This window comes from Phacochoerus africanus, chromosome 12, assembly GCF_016906955.1.
Source record: "Phacochoerus africanus isolate WHEZ1 chromosome 12, ROS_Pafr_v1, whole genome shotgun sequence".
Classification (NCBI taxonomy): Eukaryota; Metazoa; Chordata; class Mammalia; order Artiodactyla; family Suidae; genus Phacochoerus; species Phacochoerus africanus.
The window spans coordinates 29,592,344-29,611,276 of NC_062555.1; the positions used below are offsets into that span (position 1 = coordinate 29,592,344).

General features: G+C 58.3%; 1 protein-coding gene across 5 annotated transcripts in view; it reads left to right on the forward strand.

Moving 5' to 3' along the window:
- The window catches only part of NAV1 (neuron navigator 1), a 217,303-nt gene that overhangs the window by 189,942 nt on the left and 8,428 nt on the right, over positions 1–18,933 (forward strand). For 2 of the 5 annotated variants that reach the window (XM_047755313.1, XM_047755317.1), the window contains 15 exons: positions 231–924; positions 1,351–1,794; positions 2,953–2,994; positions 3,558–3,706; positions 5,021–5,191; positions 6,433–6,485; positions 7,093–7,116; positions 7,224–7,301; positions 9,525–9,608; positions 9,802–9,913; positions 14,864–14,985; positions 15,597–15,605; positions 17,885–18,081; positions 18,253–18,445; positions 18,561–18,729. In XM_047755313.1, coding sequence (XP_047611269.1) covers positions 231–924; positions 1,351–1,794; positions 2,953–2,994; positions 3,558–3,706; positions 5,021–5,191; positions 6,433–6,485; positions 7,093–7,116; positions 7,224–7,301; positions 9,525–9,608; positions 9,802–9,913; positions 14,864–14,985; positions 15,597–15,605; positions 17,885–18,081; positions 18,253–18,445; positions 18,561–18,729 — 2,541 coding nt within the window. The remainder of the gene's footprint in view (positions 1–230; positions 925–1,350; positions 1,795–2,952; positions 2,995–3,557; positions 3,707–5,020; positions 5,192–6,432; positions 6,486–7,092; positions 7,117–7,223; positions 7,302–9,524; positions 9,609–9,801; positions 9,914–14,863; positions 14,986–15,596; positions 15,606–17,884; positions 18,082–18,252; positions 18,446–18,560; positions 18,730–18,933) is intronic. The other 3 variants (XM_047755315.1, XM_047755314.1, XM_047755316.1) reach the window with 3 other exon arrangements.

Genomic DNA, 18,933 nt, shown 5'->3' on the forward strand with positions numbered 1-18,933 from the left:
TTAGAAGCCCTTCTTCCTTCCTGACAATCTCTGTGATTGCTTTTGCCTTCTCATCCAAACCGGGAGAGCCTATCCTGGGAGCAGAAGTCAAGCCAAAATCAACCAAACACTCCGGGGCCAGTCCCGCCGAGGGTCCCCACCGATGTGGCAAGGCTCCCATCCTCAGCCTGTGGGGCTTCTGGGGAGGGAGGCTCCCACTGCGCTCACTCCCACGCTCCCTCCTTCCGCAGGCAAACCCGAGGGCAAAGCCACCGACAAGGGCAAGCTGGCGGTGAAGAGCGCGGGCCTGCAGCGCTCCTCCTCCGACGCCGGCCGCGACCGCCTGGGCGACGCCAAGAAGCCTCCCTCGGGCCTTGCACGCCCGTCCACCGCAGGATCCTTCGGCTACAAGAAGCCACCTCCTGCCACGGGTACCGCCACGGTTGTGCAGACTGGGGGCTCGGCCACACTCGGCAAGGTCCAGAAGTCCTCAGGTATCCCCGTCAAGCCGGTGAACGGACGCAAGACCAGCCTGGACGTGTCCACCAGCGCGGAGCCCGGCTTCCTGGCCCCTGGCGCCCGTTCCACCATCCAGTACCGCAGCCTGCCGCGGCCGGCCAAGTCCAGCTCCATGACTGTGACCGGCGGGCGGGGTGGCCCCCGGCCCGTGAGCAGCAGCATCGACCCCAGTCTCCTCAGTACCAAGCAGGGCGTCCTGACGCCTTCCAGACTGAAGGAGCCTTCCAAGGCGGCCAGTGGGCGGGCCGCTCCAGCCCCCGTCAACCAGACGGACCGAGAGAAGGAGAAGGCCAAGGCCAAAGCCGTGGCCCTAGACCCGGACAGCATCTCTCTGAAGAGTGTGGGCTCCCCGGAAAGCACACCCAAGAGCCAGGCCAGCCACCCTCCAGCCGCCAAGCTGGCAGAGCTGCCACCCACCCCCCTCAGGTACCCCGGCTGCACTGCTTCCTCCTGTCTGTCCACCTGGCATCTTCCCACTGTCCTGGCACTCCCTAGAGTAGGCGCCCCTTCACCCCTGCCTCTGGGCTGCATCCCCACCCCCTGCCCCTGGGGGCCAAGGGCCCCCGCCCCCTCCAGAGCCCGTCTCCATCTCCAGGCTCAGTTTGCTTCACACCCCCTTGTGCAGAAGTCTGCCTGTCTCCCCCAGACACCTGAGCTGCCCCCTTGATAAGACAGGAAGATGCCAAGCCAGGTGTCCTGCCCCCGCATTTCATGGGGGCACTGGAAGCAGCCCCCTGCCTTGCACAGAGCCAGGAAGCTAGGGTCTGGGACCAGGGTTTCACTGAAATCCCACTGCATATTGCTTCTCCTCGTCTGTGGTCTGGAATGTTCTGTTTCATCTCCTTCTCTTAGGGCCACAGCCAAGAGCTTTGTCAAGCCACCCTCACTCGCCAACCTCGACAAGGTCAACTCCAACAGTCTGGATCTCCCAGCATCCAGCGACGCCCACGCTCCAAAGGGCCCAGAGCTGCATGCTCCAGGCTCCACCACGGGGGCCCCCCTCTCTTCGTGCTTCACCCCCAGTCCAGCCCCCATTCTCAACATCAACTCTGCCAGCTTCTCCCAGGGCCTGGAGCTCATGACTGGGTTCAGTGTCCCCAAAGAGACCCGCATGTACCCCAAGCTCTCAGGCCTGCACAGGAGCATGGAGTCCCTACAGATGCCAATGAGCCTGCCCAGTGCCTTCCCCAGCAGTGCCCCCATCCCCACACCCCCCGTACCCCCCTCCGCCCCTACCGAGGAGGATACCGAAGAGCCGACCTGGAGCGGAAGCCCCAGGACGGGACAGCTGGACAGGTAGGTGGGCGAGGGGCGGGGTCAGGCCTGCACCACGCCTACCTGCATATGCCTGCCTCTGGGTCATTTTGTCAGGTGGGCTTTTGTTGTTGTTGTTGTTTTGCCATTTCTTAGGCCGCTCTCACAGCATATGGAGGTCAAATCAGAGCTGTAGCCACCAGCCTACACCAGGATCCGAACCGCGTCTGTGACCTACACCATAGCTCACGGCAACGCCGGATCCTTACCCCAATGAGCGAGGCCAGGGATCGAACCCACCTCATGGTTCCTAGTCGGATTTGTTAACCACTGAGCCACAACGGGAACTCCTTTTTTGTTGTGTTTTTTTTTTGTTTTTTTGTTTTTTGTCTTTTGTCTTTTTTGTTGTCGTTGTTGCTATTTCTTGGGCCGCTCCTGCGGCATATGGAGGTTCCCAGGCTAGGGGTTGAATCGGAGCTGTAGCCACCAGCCTACGCCAGAGCCACAGCAACGCGGGATCCGAGCCGCGTCTGCAACCTACACCACAGCTCACGGCAACGCTGGATCGTTAACCCACTGAGCAAGGGCAGGGACCGAACACGCAACCTCATGGTTCCTAGTCGGATTCGTTAACCACTGAGCCACGACGGGAACTCCTTTTGTTGTTTTTAACGTGTGATTCTCATCTCATACGTGGGGAACCTGTCCACAGAGAGGTTAAATGTCTTTTGCAAAATTCCGTGACTCATTTAACCTGCCACCCAAAGCCTCTGCCTCCTGGCCCCAGGTCATTTCTATGGCATCACACCGCAGTTTTCATCTTCCATAACACAGCCTTTAAAAAGCTGTCTCATAGTTCCCCTGGTGGCCTAGCAGTTAAGGATCTGGCATTGACACTGCTGTGGCTCAGGTTTGACTCTGGCCCAGAAACGTGTATATGCCATGGACAGAGGGCCCCCCCGACACCACCCCCCAAAAAAAAGCTGTCTGTGTCCTGATTCCAAATCAGAGAAGACATTAACCATCTCAGATAAGTCTCCAATTGTCAGCCCAGAGGCAGGCTGCTGCTGCCTTCCTCTTGTTTGTGGGGATGAAGGGCCTCGCAATTTGACATCCTGTGCCCGGTGTTATATCCATCAAGCCTCGGGTCCCAACGTTTAGTTTCTGAGATGGACCCACCTGCTTCTCTTTCCCCCACAGTGCTCAGCGGGATCGGAATACTCTTCCCAAGAAGGGGCTCAGGTAACCCTGAAATGTGTTTTTCCTTATACCTGGGGCTCCGGGGCTGTTTGAAAATCCTTAACCTGACCTGTCCCGGGCCCCTGTCATGAACTTGGCACTGATCAGCTGCATCACTTACCTGAGGTCCCCAGGCACCTGCTTCCCCCCCCCCCACAGGCTCACTGTTAATTGTGTCACCTTGCAGCCAGTGTTGTCTTTTGGTGACAGAGGAGACAGGTGTGCACCTGGTTCATACACTCACCTGCACCCATCTGCAGCCTGAGGGAGAGGGGAGCAGGCTGCCTCGGCTCACTCAGATGGACACAGTTGGGCAGTCCGGTGGCTCCTGCTGCCTGGAAGCCACGAATGGATGCCTCCTCACTCTGTCCTGAGCCCCAGGGAGGAGGCCTAGCAGCTTCTCTATCACCCCAGCACCCCCCCTTCCCACCTGGCAGCCGGGGAGGGTGCTGCGTCACCGCCGCTGTTACTCCCACCTGCCTTGTCCTGCTTTCAGAACCGTGCACCAGCCAGCCCTCTGACCCAGGTTGGAGAGGCCCAGACTGAGCTCTCGGCTGTGCCCACAGGTACCAGCTGCAGTCCCAGGATGAGGCCAAGGAGAGGCGCCACTCGCACACCATTGGGGGGCTGCCCGAACCCGACGACCAGTCAGAGCCGCCCTCCCCCCCTGCACTGTCCATGTCCCTGAGTGCCAAGGGCCAGCTCACCAACATAGGTCAGTATCTGTGGACACCACCCGGCGTGCGTGGGCTGGGACGGGCTTGCCTGGGGGGAGGCGAGACGGCGGGGGTCGGGCTTCCTTTTGTACTTGGTTGGCACCGTGTTGGCTGGTTTGCGGCACCTCGGTTGATCCATCCAGCGTGAGATGGACAGACGGCCCAGTACGCCAAGACCCTGCACTGAGAGTTGACCCTGGGCACAGGCTGTGAGGTCCTTGTAGCCTCAGAGAGGCTGAGTGTTGACGTGGAGAAGCCGTGACTTGAGGCCCAGAGCTCAAGCCAGTGCAGGCAGAAGGGAGCGGCCACACCCGGCATCTGGCTGGCAGGGAGGACCGAGGGACAGGTGGCTGGTTGCAAAGACCGCTCCAGACCCAGGAGAGTCCGGAGTGGCCAGCCGCGCCCACTGGGCCAGGACACCCCAGCCCTGGGGGTCGAGCTGAGTGGGATGCTTGCAACCAGGGAGGGACAGTGACTCAGACCCAGAGCTGGGTTGGCCTGGCCGGAGCCCCTCGAGGGCCCTGTTGGGAGGGCAGCCTGATGCTTCCTGGCTGTGGTTGCCTCCACCTCCTCTTCCTGTGGATCTGTGCCTGTGCGACACCTGGGGGACTTGAGGAAACTGGGAGTCTTTGCTAGATAAGCCAGCGCTTCTGAAGGAAAGGCTATCTGGCCCTGCAGGGCTGCCAAAGGGAAGGCAGGGCTGGCTGGTCCTCCGTCTTGGGGACGGAGGGGGCCGGGCTGCACCGTGGTCACCACACACATTCAGAGGGCCCAGGGGTCTTGTTCTGCAGGGGCCTTTATGGAGCCCTCATGGGTGTAGACACGAGGAGCAGGGCACCCCCCCCCACCGATGCTCTCACCTGCTCCGACCTTCAGGCAGGGCACGCCTCTGGCAGAACCTGCCCTGGAAGGCGAGCTTGGTGGGAGTCCCGCCCCGCTCGGCACCCGGCCTCCTTCTCTCTTGCTTCATTCGGATCTGAGTCTTGCTCTGAGCTCTCGGGCCTCCCGGCCACCGGTTGTCTATCAGGAAAACACCGCATCCCACGTCCGGCCTCTGGCACATCCCAGGGTGTGACGGCTCCGGCCACAGGCCTGAGGGAAGGGCTTTCACGGGGCCACGTTCCTGGCCCTTTGTCCAGAGCTGGGCCTTCCAGCAGGGCTTGCGCTCCCAGGGGAGACGCTCAGACCCACTGCCCCTCCCCCGCCCCGCCCCCCCGCCCCATCGCCTCTGTTCCTGGCCGGGGACCGACCGCTGATGCCCCTGCCTCTTTTCCTGCCCTCCCCCCCCATCCCCCCCTGCTCTGTCCTTCCAGTGAGTCCCACTGCGGCCACCACGCCAAGAATCACCCGCTCCAACAGCATCCCCACCCACGAGGCGGCCTTCGAGCTGTACAGCGGCTCCCTAATGGGGAGCACCCTGTCCCTGGCCGAGAGACCCAAGGGGATGATTCGGTCGGGATCCTTCCGGGACCCCACGGACGATGGTGAGACCTCATGCCAGCGCGGTTCACGCTCATTCCAGCTCTGCTGGGTCCCCCGGCCCGCCCACCGTTGTCACCACACATGGACAATTCACAGGACATCCAGTTGGGCCATTTCAGCTCTTTCTTCCCATCCCTTTGGAGGGTCTGGGGGCCCCAAAACCTTGGGTGGCTCCGTCTAGCTTGGGGGCAGAGGGGGAACAGCATGGAGGGCTAGATGGCGCTCTGAAGCCACAGCCCCCATCCTCCCAGCTTCAGAGGGCGGGGATGCAGAGGTGGCTCTTAAACCCTTAAAAGAATTAGGCATCTCATTCCTCTTTCAAGAAGGTTCCTGGGAGTTCCCCTTGTGGCCCAGCTGGTTAAGAACCTGACATAGTGTCTGCGAGGATGTAGGTTCAATCCCTGGCTTTGCTCAGTGGGTTCAGGATCCCACGTTGTTGTGGCTGTGGTGTAGGCCGACAGCTGCAGTTCCTATTCAACTCCTAGCCTGGAAAATTCCATGTGCCGCAGGTGCGGCCTTAAAAAGAAAAAAAAAAATGTTTATGGCCTCCCCTGGTGGCCTAGTGGTTGAGGATCTGGCGTTGTCACTGCTGTGGCTCAGGTTCCATCCCTGGCCTGGGAACTTCTGCATGCCAGGCACACAGCCAAGAAAAAAAACAACGTTCTGAAGACCGGCTTGAGGTTGGCCTGCTGGGTGTTGGTGCCAGAGCTGAGCCCGGCTTTCTGCGGGTTAGACGTGCGTGACTGCGGGACGCTCATCGCTGATGAGGGTTTGCCTGGCACACGGGCTCTGGTCCTCTCTGTGGGGCTGCTGTTCTGATGCCTGGAGAATCAGAAGGCGTATTTTGCATTTGGGAGCTTTTTCGTCTGTGTGGTCCCCACTGCAAAGAGGAGGCAGGACCAAGGCTCTGTTCTGAGCAGCTCTGAGGAAAAGCTGCCTCTTCCGCAACAGAAGTGCTTTCCTGAGGGGGGAGGAAGTGACGCCTGACCAGGAGCATGTCCTTCCCCTCCCCCTTAACCCTTGTGCCCCCCCCCCCCCCCCCCCCCGAGCAAGGGAGAGCAGAGAAAGCGGACTGGAGGAGGCTGGAGGCTGGCTCTGCTGGACCGCACGCTCGTGCACATGCGCAGCCGGGCCCCCCTGTTCGTGCTCGCTCTCTGCAGAATCAGAACCCCAGTCCCGGCCTTAGGGCTCTTCCTGGACCCCTAGCCCTCTGTTAACCCTTCGTGTTCTGCTTCTCTTGCAGTTCACGGCTCAGTGCTGTCCTTGGCCTCCAGCGCCTCCTCTACCTATTCCTCAGTAAGCAAGCCCCTCTGTCCCCACACTGCACCCGGGACCCTCCTTGGGGGTGGGGGCTCCTGGAGCTTAGAGCACGTGGTGGGCCCTTCTGGACCTCAGCGGCCTTTCTGGCCTCCCCACCACTTCCTGAGCAAGTCTGGTGCCTTCTGAGCCCCTCCTTCGAAAGCAGAGAACGGTCCTTGTAGGGCTGTTCGGTGCCAGCCAGAGGGCAGCGTCCCCAGCCAGGGGACATGGGAGGGGGGGTGTCTCCAGGACTCCAGAGCCCAGCAGTGTGGGGAACCCTCCCAGTGCTCCTGGTGGCCTGGGCCGTGAGGGATGGTTGATCCTGAGGTCCGTTCTGGCCCTAACATCTACGCCTTCGAGTTGATGGCCATAAGGACGCGCTTCAGATCAGCCGGTTTCATCTGCCAGCCTTCTTGGCAGCGACAAGCTCCAGGGAGGGCTTTGTTAAACCGCGGTCTGGGGTCCGAGCCCACCTATGAGGAGGATCCAGGGCCCGGATGCAGGTCTCAGCCGCTTGGCGTGCCCCAGGCCCCCTCCCTTGAGCTCTGTGCGCTGCCTTCTCCACGGTAACCGCCTCTCTCCCCCTCTGTGCTCCCTGCTTCAGGCTGAGGAGAGGATGCAGTCCGAGGTAGGGAGCCAGCTGTTGTCTCTGCTTGTCGCCATCACCGCCCCCGTCGCCTTCCAGAGCTTACACTTCTTCCGCCACCGTCAGTTCGTATCCCCTTCCTTTCACAGCAAATCCGGAAGCTGCGGAGGGAACTGGAATCGTCCCAGGAAAAAGTGGCCACCTTGACGTCCCAGCTTTCGGCCAACGTGAGTGCCCAAAAGCAGGGCAGCTGGTTGGGCCCCAAATTAGGGACGTTCAGCCAGAGGAGAACCGGCTGCTTCGGCGTCCTGTGGGCTTTGATCCCAGGGGAACAGAGGATTTGGGGATTGGCGCGTCCTCCCCGGAGCCCCGATGTTTAGGAAGCACCATTTTTACCCCCACCCTAATTCACAGGTGTGGGTGAAGTCACGTCCACTGGCCTTTGAGCGTCTGGGTTCTCAGTGGTTCTGGGTGGAGGTGACAGAATTAGTTATGGGTTAGTATTATCCATCCCCAGAACCCTCTGCCTCTGCCCAGGGGTACATTCGTGCCTTTGTCACACCCACGTGTCCGGACAGGCACAGGCACAGAGCTGGGTGTTGGAGCCCCGTCTGGCCCCTGTGATGGGGCATAGGGGCCCAGCCCCACCTCCCCGGCCCCTTGGCCCTCACTTCAAGTGGAGGCCAGCATGCTTTGTGGCTGCCTTCACTGAGAAGGAGTTTCTTCTTGGTGGCCTTGGCCTCTCCGCCCCATGGGATGGGGAGACATGAAGCTGCCTCCCCGACGAGGCGGCAAACAGAACATAGGAGCCCTTTTCCCCCAAAGCTGTAAACAACAGCTGAGCCGGATCTGCTGGCGCTGGCTGTCCAAGTGTTTGCACAAAGTAACCATGTCTGCAGCTTCCGCAGGCCTTTCTGGCTTTCTTCTCTCCCCTTCCTCTCTGGGGGGCCCAGCTGTCAGGCCTGGTCCCCAGCCCGGACTCAGGTAGCGTTTCTGCTGTATTTCAGCAGCAGTTTCCTCACCACAGTGGTTCTTCTCTTTCCCCCAAACTCTCATTTGTACACTTATCAGCTTGTATGAAGTTCACCCCAAGTCCTTAAAACTACGATTGGGGACCTGTAAGAATTGTAATAGAGTCAAGACGCATCTTTTCTCTCCCTGTGCCCCACCCCCAAGGCTGGGAAATTGACTCATTTGCACTCGGCCTCCTGCTGGTGAGGCTGGGCGGGAGCCCAGAGGATGGGTTCGAGGGTGACTCTCTTAGGACAGGAAGAGAACAGGCTGAACCCGCAGACCCGCTGGCCTGGATTTTGGAGGCAGGCTTTGCCTCCAAGCCAGGGCTGCAGTGCAAGGACCCCCACTTGTTCTCAGGATCCCTGACTGCAGACCTTGTGCCCTGTTCCCCGGACTCCCCAGCTGTCCGCCCTGGGGCACCTTCCAACCCCCACCCCAGATGCCAGCCTCTTCCAGCACCTCGGCCAAGCCCTGAGGTCATCCAGGCCCCTCTGGGGCTGGGGGTGGTGGTGGCAGCACCCCCAGAGGAGAGGGAGCCCACATGGCAGGAGGCCAGCACGGAAAAGCCTTTAAGAAAGGGGTGACCTGAGGCCAAGAAGGTACGGGCTCCCTGGACCAGAGATGCCTCCCTCAAGCTGTGTCCCCAGGGCGGTGGTTGGAAACTGGAGTTGGCCACAGGGAGGCAAAACCTCTGGGGACGGGAAGCAGTGGGGTCACAGTGTCCCTCACTTGCTGGGTCACCGTCTGCTTGGTGCCCTCACTGACAGCTGTTCCTCCTTCTGAGCACGCATCTGCCTCTCTGGTCCCAAGCCTCACCCCACACCTTCCCTGCGCATCTTACTCCTGATAGAGCTGGAGCTCCAGCCCACCTTCCCCTACCTCCCCCAGGTCCCTGGGGCAGCTCTCGAGGCAGGCCCGCCACCTAGTGTCCAGACTGCAGAATTGCTCTGAAGCCTTCCCCCTACACCCACAGCTGCTCCAGCCCCCCAAAAGGAGCCCCGGGAAATGGTCAGGGAAGGAGCTTCAAAACACAATACAATTGAGAACGGAGGTCCCTTGGTGCAAGGGGGGGGGCGATATGCCACACCCTTTCCATGGGGGTGGGGTGATGGAGCCCTGAGGCCAGCCCGCAGGTAACAGCCACAGCCCCAGGGGGGATGGCCCTCCCTCAGAGCAGAGGGGCCATCCCACCCCTGCCAGCGATGGGGCCAGGTCTCCAGAGCCTCTAAAGACCTGCCCTGCCCTGATGCAGTCTAGGCCACCTCACTGTTGGAGAAGCTGAGCCCCAGGAATTCCCTTCGGGCCAGAAAGGGAAATCCGTGTTCTGAAGCCACTAAGAGGCTGGCTGTCCTTGGTCAGCTCTGAGACCCAGGATGCCAGCTCTGTCCTTCCCCAGACTGGGGCAGCTGGGGAACCTCCATGGGCCTTTGTTTCAGGCCAACCTAGTGGCAGCTTTTGAGCAGAGCCTGGTGAACATGACGTCACGCCTACGGCACCTGGCAGAGACGGCCGAGGAGAAGGTGAGAGCCAGGGCAGAGGGGGGGACAGGCCAGGCTCCCTCCCCTTCTGTCGCCCTGAGTCCTCCATCTGCCCAGCTGGCCGCTTCCCCACCCTTCTCCATCATACCCGGGGGCCCCCAGGGCCCAGCCCTTGCTGGGCTCGGAGGGGATGCTCCCAGTCCCAGACAGCAAGGCACCTTGGTTTCTCTCTCAGGACACTGAGCTGCTGGACCTACGAGAAACCATAGACTTTCTGAAGAAGAAGAACTCAGAGGCCCAGGCCGTCATTCAGGGAGCTCTCAATGCCTCAGAAGCCACACCCAAAGGTAGGCCCTCTGGCCACAGGGCCAGGGGAAGGGGTGTTATTGCAGGCTTTGCTCGGTGCCCAGGGCGCCAGTCCCACATCAGGTTTCTAGGAGGCGAGGGTCCTTTCATGGTCAAGGAGGAGCGGCCAGAACTCACCCCCACCGAAGCCAAAGCCCAAGAGCCGTCCAAGACGGTTGTTAAAATGGCACTTGACTCTTACAAACTCAAGGTACCCTGCAGACGACCCAGCAGTCACGCTCCCTGGTGTTTGCCCAAAGAAGCGGAAATGTCACATCCCCGTAAAAACCTAGACATGGATTTTTTTTTTTTTTTGGCTTTTTGCCTTTTCTAGGGCCGCTCCCGTGGCCTATGGAGGTTCCCAGGTAAGGGGTCTAATCAGAGCTGTAGCTGCCGGCCTTTGCCACGAGCTGCGTCTGCGACCTACACCACAGCTCACGGCAACGTGGGATCCTTAACCCGCTGAGCGAGGCCAGGGCTCGAACCCGCAACCTCATGGTTCCTAGTCGGATGCGTTAACCACTGAACCACGACGGGAACTCCTGGACATGGATGTTTAGAGCAGCTTTGTTCACAGTCGTCAAAGCTCAGAAGAAGCCCGGATGTCCTTCAGTAGGTGAATGGATGGATGAACTGTCATAGCCAGACAACGACATGTCACAGGGCATGAGGAAACGAGTCCTCAAGCTGGGAAGAGATACATGGGTAAATGTCCATTGCTGAGTGCAAGGAGCCAGACCATCAGAAAAGGTGGTGCCTATTGTGCGGTTCCCACTGTGCGACATTCCCGAAAAGACAGGACTCTGGGGACGAAGAAAGGATTGCAGTAGTCGGGGGAGGGGAGGGACGAGCAGGCGGGACGTGGGACGCTTAGGGCAGGACAGGATTCTGTAGGGTATGGCCCTCACACCTTTGCCCAGGTGCTCAGAGCCCACCGGCAGGAGTGAAGCCTAGGGGCACTGGGCGGTGGGCGTATGTCAGCACAGGTCCATCCATTGTTGCCAACGCACGTCAGGTGGGGATGTGGGTGGTGGGGGCTGTGAGTGTGTGGGAGCAGAAGCTGCCCTAAAAAGTAGTCTAAAACTAGCGCTTTCTCTCGGTTTTTTTGTTTTGTTTTGTTTTTTGGGGTTTTTTGTTTTGTTTTGTTTTGCTTTTTAGGGCATATGGAGGTTCCCAGGCTAGGAATCGAATCAGAGCTGCAATTGCCGGCCTACACCACAGCCACAGCCATGCCAGATCCAAGCCGCGTCTTCGACCTACACCACAGCTCACAGCAACGCCAGATCCTTAACCCAGTGAGCAAGGCCGGAGATCCAACCCGCAACCTCATGGTTCCTAGTCGGATTCATTTCTGCTGCACCACAATGGGAACTCCTCAAAATATAATTTTCTTTTATTTATTTATTTTTTTTAAACTTTTTTTTCTTTTTTTTTTTTTTGGTCTTTTTGCCATTTCTTGGGCCGCTCCAGCGGTATATGGATGTTCCCAGGCTAGGGGTCTAATCGGAGCTGTAGCTGCTGGCCTACACCAGAGCCACAGCAACGCAGGATCCGAGCCGCGTCTGCAACCTACACCACAGCTCACGGCAACGCTGGATCATTAACCCACTGAGCAAGGGCAGGGATCGAACCCGCAACCGCATGGTTCTTAGTCGGATTGGTTAACCACTGCACCACGACGGGAACTCCAAAATATAATTTTAATACTTATTTGACTTCTGTAAGGTAGCCACCCAACTGGAAGTTTGTTGTATTAAATCAGTCCAGCTTGAACATGGACTAGGTATTAAGTTGAAAGAGGTACTATCAATCTTCTCCGGTGTAACAGTGATGCTGCGACTGAGTCCTTCGTCTTCAGAGGCACATCCTGAAGTGTCTGGTGGTAAAGTGTCATGCTGTTGCAACTTGTTTTCAAATTAAGAAAATGTTCTCTGGAGTTCCCATCGTGGCGCAGTGGTTAACGAATCCGACTAGGAACCATGAGGTTGCGGGTTCGATCCCTGGCCTTGCTCAGTGGGTCAAGGATCTGGCGTTGCCGTGAGCTGTGGTGTAGGTTGCAGACTCGGCTTGGATCCCGCGTTGCTGTGGCTCTGGCGTAGGACAGTGGCTACCGCTCCGATTCGACCCCTAGCCTGGGAACCTCCATATGCTGTGGAAGTGGCCCTAGAAAAGGCAAAAAGAAAAAAAAAAAAAAGGAAATGTTCTCTGTGCGTTTGTGTGTGTGTGTTTGCATATCTGTTTGTGCCCAAGTGGAGAAGAGTGAAAATACAACAAAATATCAACAGTTGTTATATTAGGTGGAGGCCAAGTGGGGGTCCTGGGTTGTGCTGTGCTTTAAGTGTTCCTGTGTGTTTGAAACATTTCAGAAATGCAAGTGGGAGGGAAAGAGACTACAGCTAGACCCACCACCCTGCACCTGATCTAGGACAGACTTTCTCTCTGGCCACATCTCCCATCACCTCTGCCTGCTGTGCTCCAGGAGACACAGTCAGCCTTTATTGAGCACCTGCAGTATGCCAGGCACAAGTCTGAGCATTTTACTGATGTTAATTTGTTTATTCTGAATAACAGCTCCATAAGATATATTTTATAGTTGAGAATAAGATCAGAGAAGACAAGCAACTTGCTCAAACACAGCTCCTTAGTGACGGGTCTGGGACATTGAGCTATTTCTAGTTTCCCTAAATACACCTGACTCTTCACATTCCTGTGTGCTGCATGGATAAGCGAATCCTGACTTTTGCTACAGTATTTCAGATTTTCCTCCTTATGGTTGACCCAGGCTCAACTTGGTCAGGAGGACTTCTAGAAGCCTTCAAAGACAAATGCTGAAAGCAACGACACCTAATTTTATTTTGTTTGCAAATACTTAATAAGTGTACATGGCACAAAATTTTAAACACACAAGAGATTTCCTAACTTTTCGAAGACTGCTTGATTCTAAAAACGTATCCCGGAGTTCCTGTGATGGCTGAGCAGTAACAAACCCGACTAGCAGCCATGAGGATGCAGGTTCAATCCCTGGCCTTGCTGAGTGGGTCGGGGACCCAGCAGCATTGCCATGGTGTAGGTTGAAGATGTAGCTCAGATCCCGAGTTGCTCTGGCTGTGGTGTAGGCTGGCAGCTGCAGCTCTGATTTGACCACTAACCTGGGAACTTCCATATGCTGCCAGTGCTGCCTTAAAAAGAAACAGAGGAGTTCCCGTCGTGGCGCAGCAGAAACAATCCGACTAGGAACCATGAGGTTGTGGGTTCAATCCCTGGCCTCGCTCAGTGGGTTAAGGATCCGGTGCTGCCGTGAGCTGTGGTGTAGGTCACAGACACGGCTCAGATCTCGTGTTGCTGTGGCTGTGGTGTAGGCCGGCAGCTATAGCTCCGATTCGACCCCAAGCCTGGGAACCTCCATATGCCGCGAGTGCGGCCTTAAAAAGAGAAAAAAGTAGTTCCCGTCGTGGCGCAGCGGTTAACGAATCCGGCTAGGAACCATGAGGTTGCGTGTTCGGTCCCTGCCCTTGCTCAGTGGGTTGACGATCCGGCGTTGCCGTGAGCTGTGGTGTAGGTTGCAGACGCGGCTCGGATCCCGCGTTGCTGTGGCTCTGGTGTAGGCCGGTGGCTACGGCTCCGATTCAACCCCTAGCCTGGGAACCTCCATATGCCGCGGGAGCGGCCCAAGAAATAGCAACAACAACAACAATAACAACAACAACAAAAGACAAAAAAAAAAGAAAAGGAAAAAACTCACCATGTCCTATACTTTTAACAGTATTATATAGCATATTTTAAAAAGTTAATTGATAAGCTCAGAGCTAACTAAACCCTCCAAGTAACTGATGATAGATACACACACTTATTTTTGCTGCCCTTTGTTTTAATTAATTTCAAATTAAATTAATTTGATCACAAAAGCAATTCATGTTCTAGAGGAAAATGTGAACTAGAGGTTGCTGAGGCACAGCCCATGGGCCTTGCTTCGACTCTGCTGCCTGTCACCTGTGGCCCCGCCTGGCCTCCTGAGGGGTTCCCCGCCTCACTCTGGCCCCCCAGCCCCACTACCCTTGTCACCTGAGGGCCCTCAAGCAGAACTGGCTCCCCACAAACCTTTGCAGGGCCTTTTTTCAGCCCTACAGTCATTATCCAGTGTTTCCACCTGAAGAGCTTCCGTTCTTACAACACTCAAATGTCTCTCCTTTATTAACCCTTTCCTTCCTTGTAGCAGAAAAGGGGGACATCATTGGGACCATTACAGACCTACTTGGTGGGGGTTGAAGGCAAGGTGCTGGGCCTCAGGTCCCCGGGCCACCTAGTGTCACCAGAAAAAGCCCTGAGGACAGCAGGTCCCTGTCTCCATAGGACAGTGGACGCTCCATCTGAGCTGGCTCTTGTCACACCTGCTCAAGCTAGGTTCGCTGCCTTGTGTGCTGCTCTTTCTCCTACGAGACTAGGAGCTTCTTGAGAACAAGAATCCTTTCTTGCCTGTTTTTCATCCTTAGCATTTTCTTTTTTGTCTTTTTTGTCTTTTTGCCTTCCTAGGGCCGCTCTCGCGGCACATGGAGGTTCCCGGGCTAGGGGTCGAATCGGAGCTGTAGCCACTGGCCTACACCAGAGACACAACAACGCGGGATCCGGACCGTGTCTGCAACCTACACCACAGCTCACGGCAGCACCGGATCCTTAACCCACTGAGCGAGGCCAGGGATCGAACACGCAACCTCATGGTTCCTAGTCAGATTCGTTAACCACTGAGCCATGACGGGAACTCCACCCTTAGCATTTTCTTCTGTTGAAATATGATGGCGCTCCATAAATGTTTGTTGAGAGGACGATCCAGAAGGTTAAGAATGTGGATGAGGTGGGGGCTCCCTCCTCTTCCTTCTGCGTCAAGACTTGCCTTAAGCCTGTGTCCCCTTGGCACCCACTGTGCCTGTGTTTGTCCCACTGTGCTTGGCCCCCAGAACTGCGGATCAAGAGGCAGAACTCCTCGGACAGCATCTCCAGCCTCAACAGCATCACCAGCCACTCCAGCATCGGCAGCGGCAAGGATGCTGACGCGAAGAAGAAGAAGAAAAAGAGCTGGGTAGGTAAAGCTGTGGGGGGAGCTGTGTGGACCGTCGGTGGAACGCGCCACCTCAGCATAGGGAGCGGGCTTCCAGAACTCACGGCGAGAGAGTCCCGTCTGTTACCGCCCCCGTCTGCCCCGAGTGGGGTCTGCGTGGTCCTCCCACCCCCCCACCAGCATCCCCTTTGGGTCCTGCATGGCTGCCCCCGTGGCTTCCAGTGTCTGGGCAGAAGGTTGTAGGAACAAAGCCACTCACTCTAGACGCCCCCGGAGGTCATGGCTTCAGCCCTTTGCAGAGGTGTTTGTGGAACCTTCCAGATTACTTCACAAGGAACCTCTTTATTACCTTTGGTCCAGAGGTAGTTGTTCCGTTTGTGTGTTTTCCCAGAAAACCCTAAACTGGCTTTGGCTGACCTTTCTGCCCGCCCCTCCTGCTGCCCGCGTTCAGGAGGGGGTGCCCACGGGGCACTCGTGCCCCTGGTCCCCTGCGCGACGAGCCCGCCCGCAGACCATTGCGTAGTACAGACGGGCCAGCCGTGTGAAATGAGTGATTAAGTGTTGCTTCTTCTTCTTTTTTTTTTTTTTTTCCCCCTTCCAAACGCTGACCTCAAATCCCTATTTTTTTCCAGGTCTACGAGGTAAGACACTCCTCTCCCTGTTTCTCTTTCCCGTTGCCATACCTCCCCCATCTCAGGAGCAGCTCCCTGCCCCTAAAAACAGAACGCCACCCAGGAAACTAACTGTGACCACCATGCCGAGCCCCTAACCCACGCCCCTGCATGTCCATCCACGGCCGATCCCACGAGGCCAGAGGAGTGGTCTGGCTGGGGCCGGTGGGGGGCTCTGTCTCCCCCTGGCCCCGTCCCCAAGTCTGCCTGTTAGAAGAGGGCTCACACCGAGCCCCCGTCCCGAGAGCAAGTCCGTCTCGTTCTGTCAGAGCCTAGAAGCCACACGTGGCAGACTGGGGATGACCGTTATCTTGACCACAAGTTCCAGAGGCCACATCAGCCTGGGCCTGGACTGAAGATACAGCTCTGGAGTAAGATGAGCCAGAGATAGGGGAGGGGAGTGACCTCAGGTCACCCCAAGACCTCCAGCCCTCTGAGCGTCATGGGGTTTCCAAAGGCATTCGGGGACTGAGATAGAAAGGGAACCAGAATTTCCATGACGTGTGAGGTCCACTGAGCCCCTGTCCCAACGTCGTGCTGGGTGTGTGAGGACAGGAAACAGATCTGGGCGCTCAAGGAGCTGCAGCCTTGCCGGGAAACAAGAAGTCTTGTATGTGTAAAACCGGCGACAGTTCAGTGGTACCAGATGCTCAGTTCAGTCTTGGAGGCTCGTTCCAGAAGAAGTGCACAGAGGGCGGAGGCTAAGCGGGGGTGGGGCTGTGTCGGCCACAGAGGCCTGTGGGCTGCATTCTGCAGACTCTGGTCAGAAGGGGGCCGCAGGCAGGGAGGATTTGAGCTCTGGGACCCCGAAGAGAGGGAAGGTCTGGACGCAGGATGACTGCGAGACCTGATTCTTAGCATGTCCCGAAGTGAGTTCCCCACCAGCCCACAGAGATGCTCTGATTGGAGGGGCCCTACCTTTCCTCCCCGCACGTCCACCCAGGAGATGTCCTGAGCTGTCCCTCAGGATGGAGGCCGGTTTTGCTCGATCCACTGTGTCTGGAGCTCACTTGGCCACATAAGCCCTCAGCAGGTGACACGGCACAGTCCACCTGTTCCAGCAGTTCTGCTTTGGGACCACAGAGCCACACATAGCACAGTTCTCACCTAGAGTCTAGGTGATCCTCGAGGGCGGGTGCTCCCGGCAGATGGGGGTCACACACACACACGCACATGCACGCACACATACACACACACTTCCTGGGAGGCAGGGGCTTCACCGGGTTCAAAGGCAGGCAGGCTGAGTTCTAGCCCCAGGTCTCCATCTCTGCAGAGAACTGAGCTCCCTGGCAGTCTGAGCCGTGCCCCCTGCATTGCACGCACGCTGTCCCTCACATCCCATCCTGGCCAGCTTGGTCCTCCCCACGTCCTGCCTGGTAGAGCCCCCACCCTGCCCTGCAGCTCCAGGACACGCCCCTGCAGAGAACCCTCAGTGCGCCCCTCCTCTCTCCCTGTCCCAGAGACCTGGTTGGCTTTGTCCCTGTAGCCTTTGACCCCTCCTTTACTCTCTGTGTCCGGCCGCCGCTCCATCTCCGTGTGTCTGCGTGCGTGTGCATGCCAAATGGATGCATGCAATGGGTGTGGGACAGAACGTGGTTTGCCTCTCCCATCCCTAATGCCCAGCCTCTCCGCCCCCGAGACCAAGCCCATTACGGTCAGATCACAGCCGCCCACGTGCTTGGACGAAACGCTGGGAAGCAGCCCTCGTGGTGGGGGTTTGAGTGGAGGTAGTAGAGAGCAGTATCAGGCTATCTAGCCACCCTGTGATGTGCTGAGTACAGCAGGCACTGAAAGAAGCTTGGTTCCTCTCCCTTCTGTCGATTCCACGGGATCCCACTGTCAGTCTCTGGTGGATGGATTCTGACCCGATGAGCCCTGCTCAGAGGTGGGTCCAGTGGCCAGTGAGCTAGGCTCCAGACTGAGCAGTGACCAGTCTGCTGGAGGAGGCGGGATAGGGCCACTGAGAGGTACAGCACGTGCCCCGGGGGCTCCCCTCCATCCTGCCCTGGGCGCGGTCCCCCCACAGGGGAGGGAGACCCGAGATGTTCCCTTAGCGACAGCACCCAGTCCAAGCTCTCAGCCCGAATCCCTAGGCAAGTCCTTGGCCCATATTCCATGAAGCCAGTGATGCCGCAGAGCGAGGCGCACAGCCAGCAAACCCCCACCTCTGCACTGGGCTCAGAAGCCCCTACCGGTCTCCCGGCTCCAGAGCAGAGCCCTGATGGCTCTCCCCATCTGCTTTCTTCTAGCTCCGAAGTTCCTTTAACAAAGCCTTCAGCATAAAGAAGGGGCCCAAGTCAGCGTCCTCATACTCCGACATCGAGGAGATTGCCACGCCCGACTCCTCAGCCCCCTCGTCCCCCAAGCTGCAGCACGTATCCACGGAGACCGCCTCGCCCTCCATCAAGTCCTCCACCTCGTCCTCTGCGGGCACCGACGGCCCTGAGTAAGTGCCCCCACGGCTGGCCAGCCAATGTCCCCTCCCCAGGCTGAGAGCAGCAGGTGGACCTGAGACCTTAGACTGGTGATGGCAGCGGGAGGAGCCCTGCCCAACGCGGCTCAACGTCTGACGCCTGGCACTTCCCTGGCATCTGGCCTGACTCTCGCTTCCCTCCAGGGCCCCCGCCCACTCCGCTCCCCATGCCAGGCTGTTCCACGGCAGCGAGGAGGAGGAGCCGGAGAAGAAGGAGGTGTCGGAGCTGCGCTCGGAGCTGTGGGAGAAGGAGATGAAGCTCACGGACATCCGCCTGGAAGCCCTCAACTCCGCACACCAGCTGGACCAGCTGCGGGAGACCATGCACAACATGCAGGTCAGTGCCCGGCGGTGGCGGCTGCGGCAGGATGGGGGCCATGGCAGAACGGGGCTCCAAGGCTCCCGACCGCGCCCCCGCCCCCCACTGCCCTTCCCGTCTGTTGTCGCCACAGCTGGAGGTGGACCTGCTGAAAGCCGAGAACGACCGGCTGAAGGTGGCCCCGGGCCCCGCAGCGGGCTCTGCGCCGGGGCAGGTCCCGGGATCATCAGCGCTGCCGTCCCCTCGCCGTTCCTTAGGCCTGGCGCTCTCCCACCCCTTCAGCCCCAGTCTTGCAGACACAGGTACGTGTTGGAGAGAAGGAACAGGCTCTCCTCCCATCTCCTCTCGCTCTGGGGTGGCTTCTTTGCGTCTCGGAGGTAACGGTGCCAAGACACCGAGACCTCAGTCACTGTCCAGATTGGGCTCTCCTTCTGGGGGCAGATGAAGACTCACTGGGCAAGGATAGTGGTGAAGGGGTAGGAAAGCCCGGGGTCCCCCTAAAACCG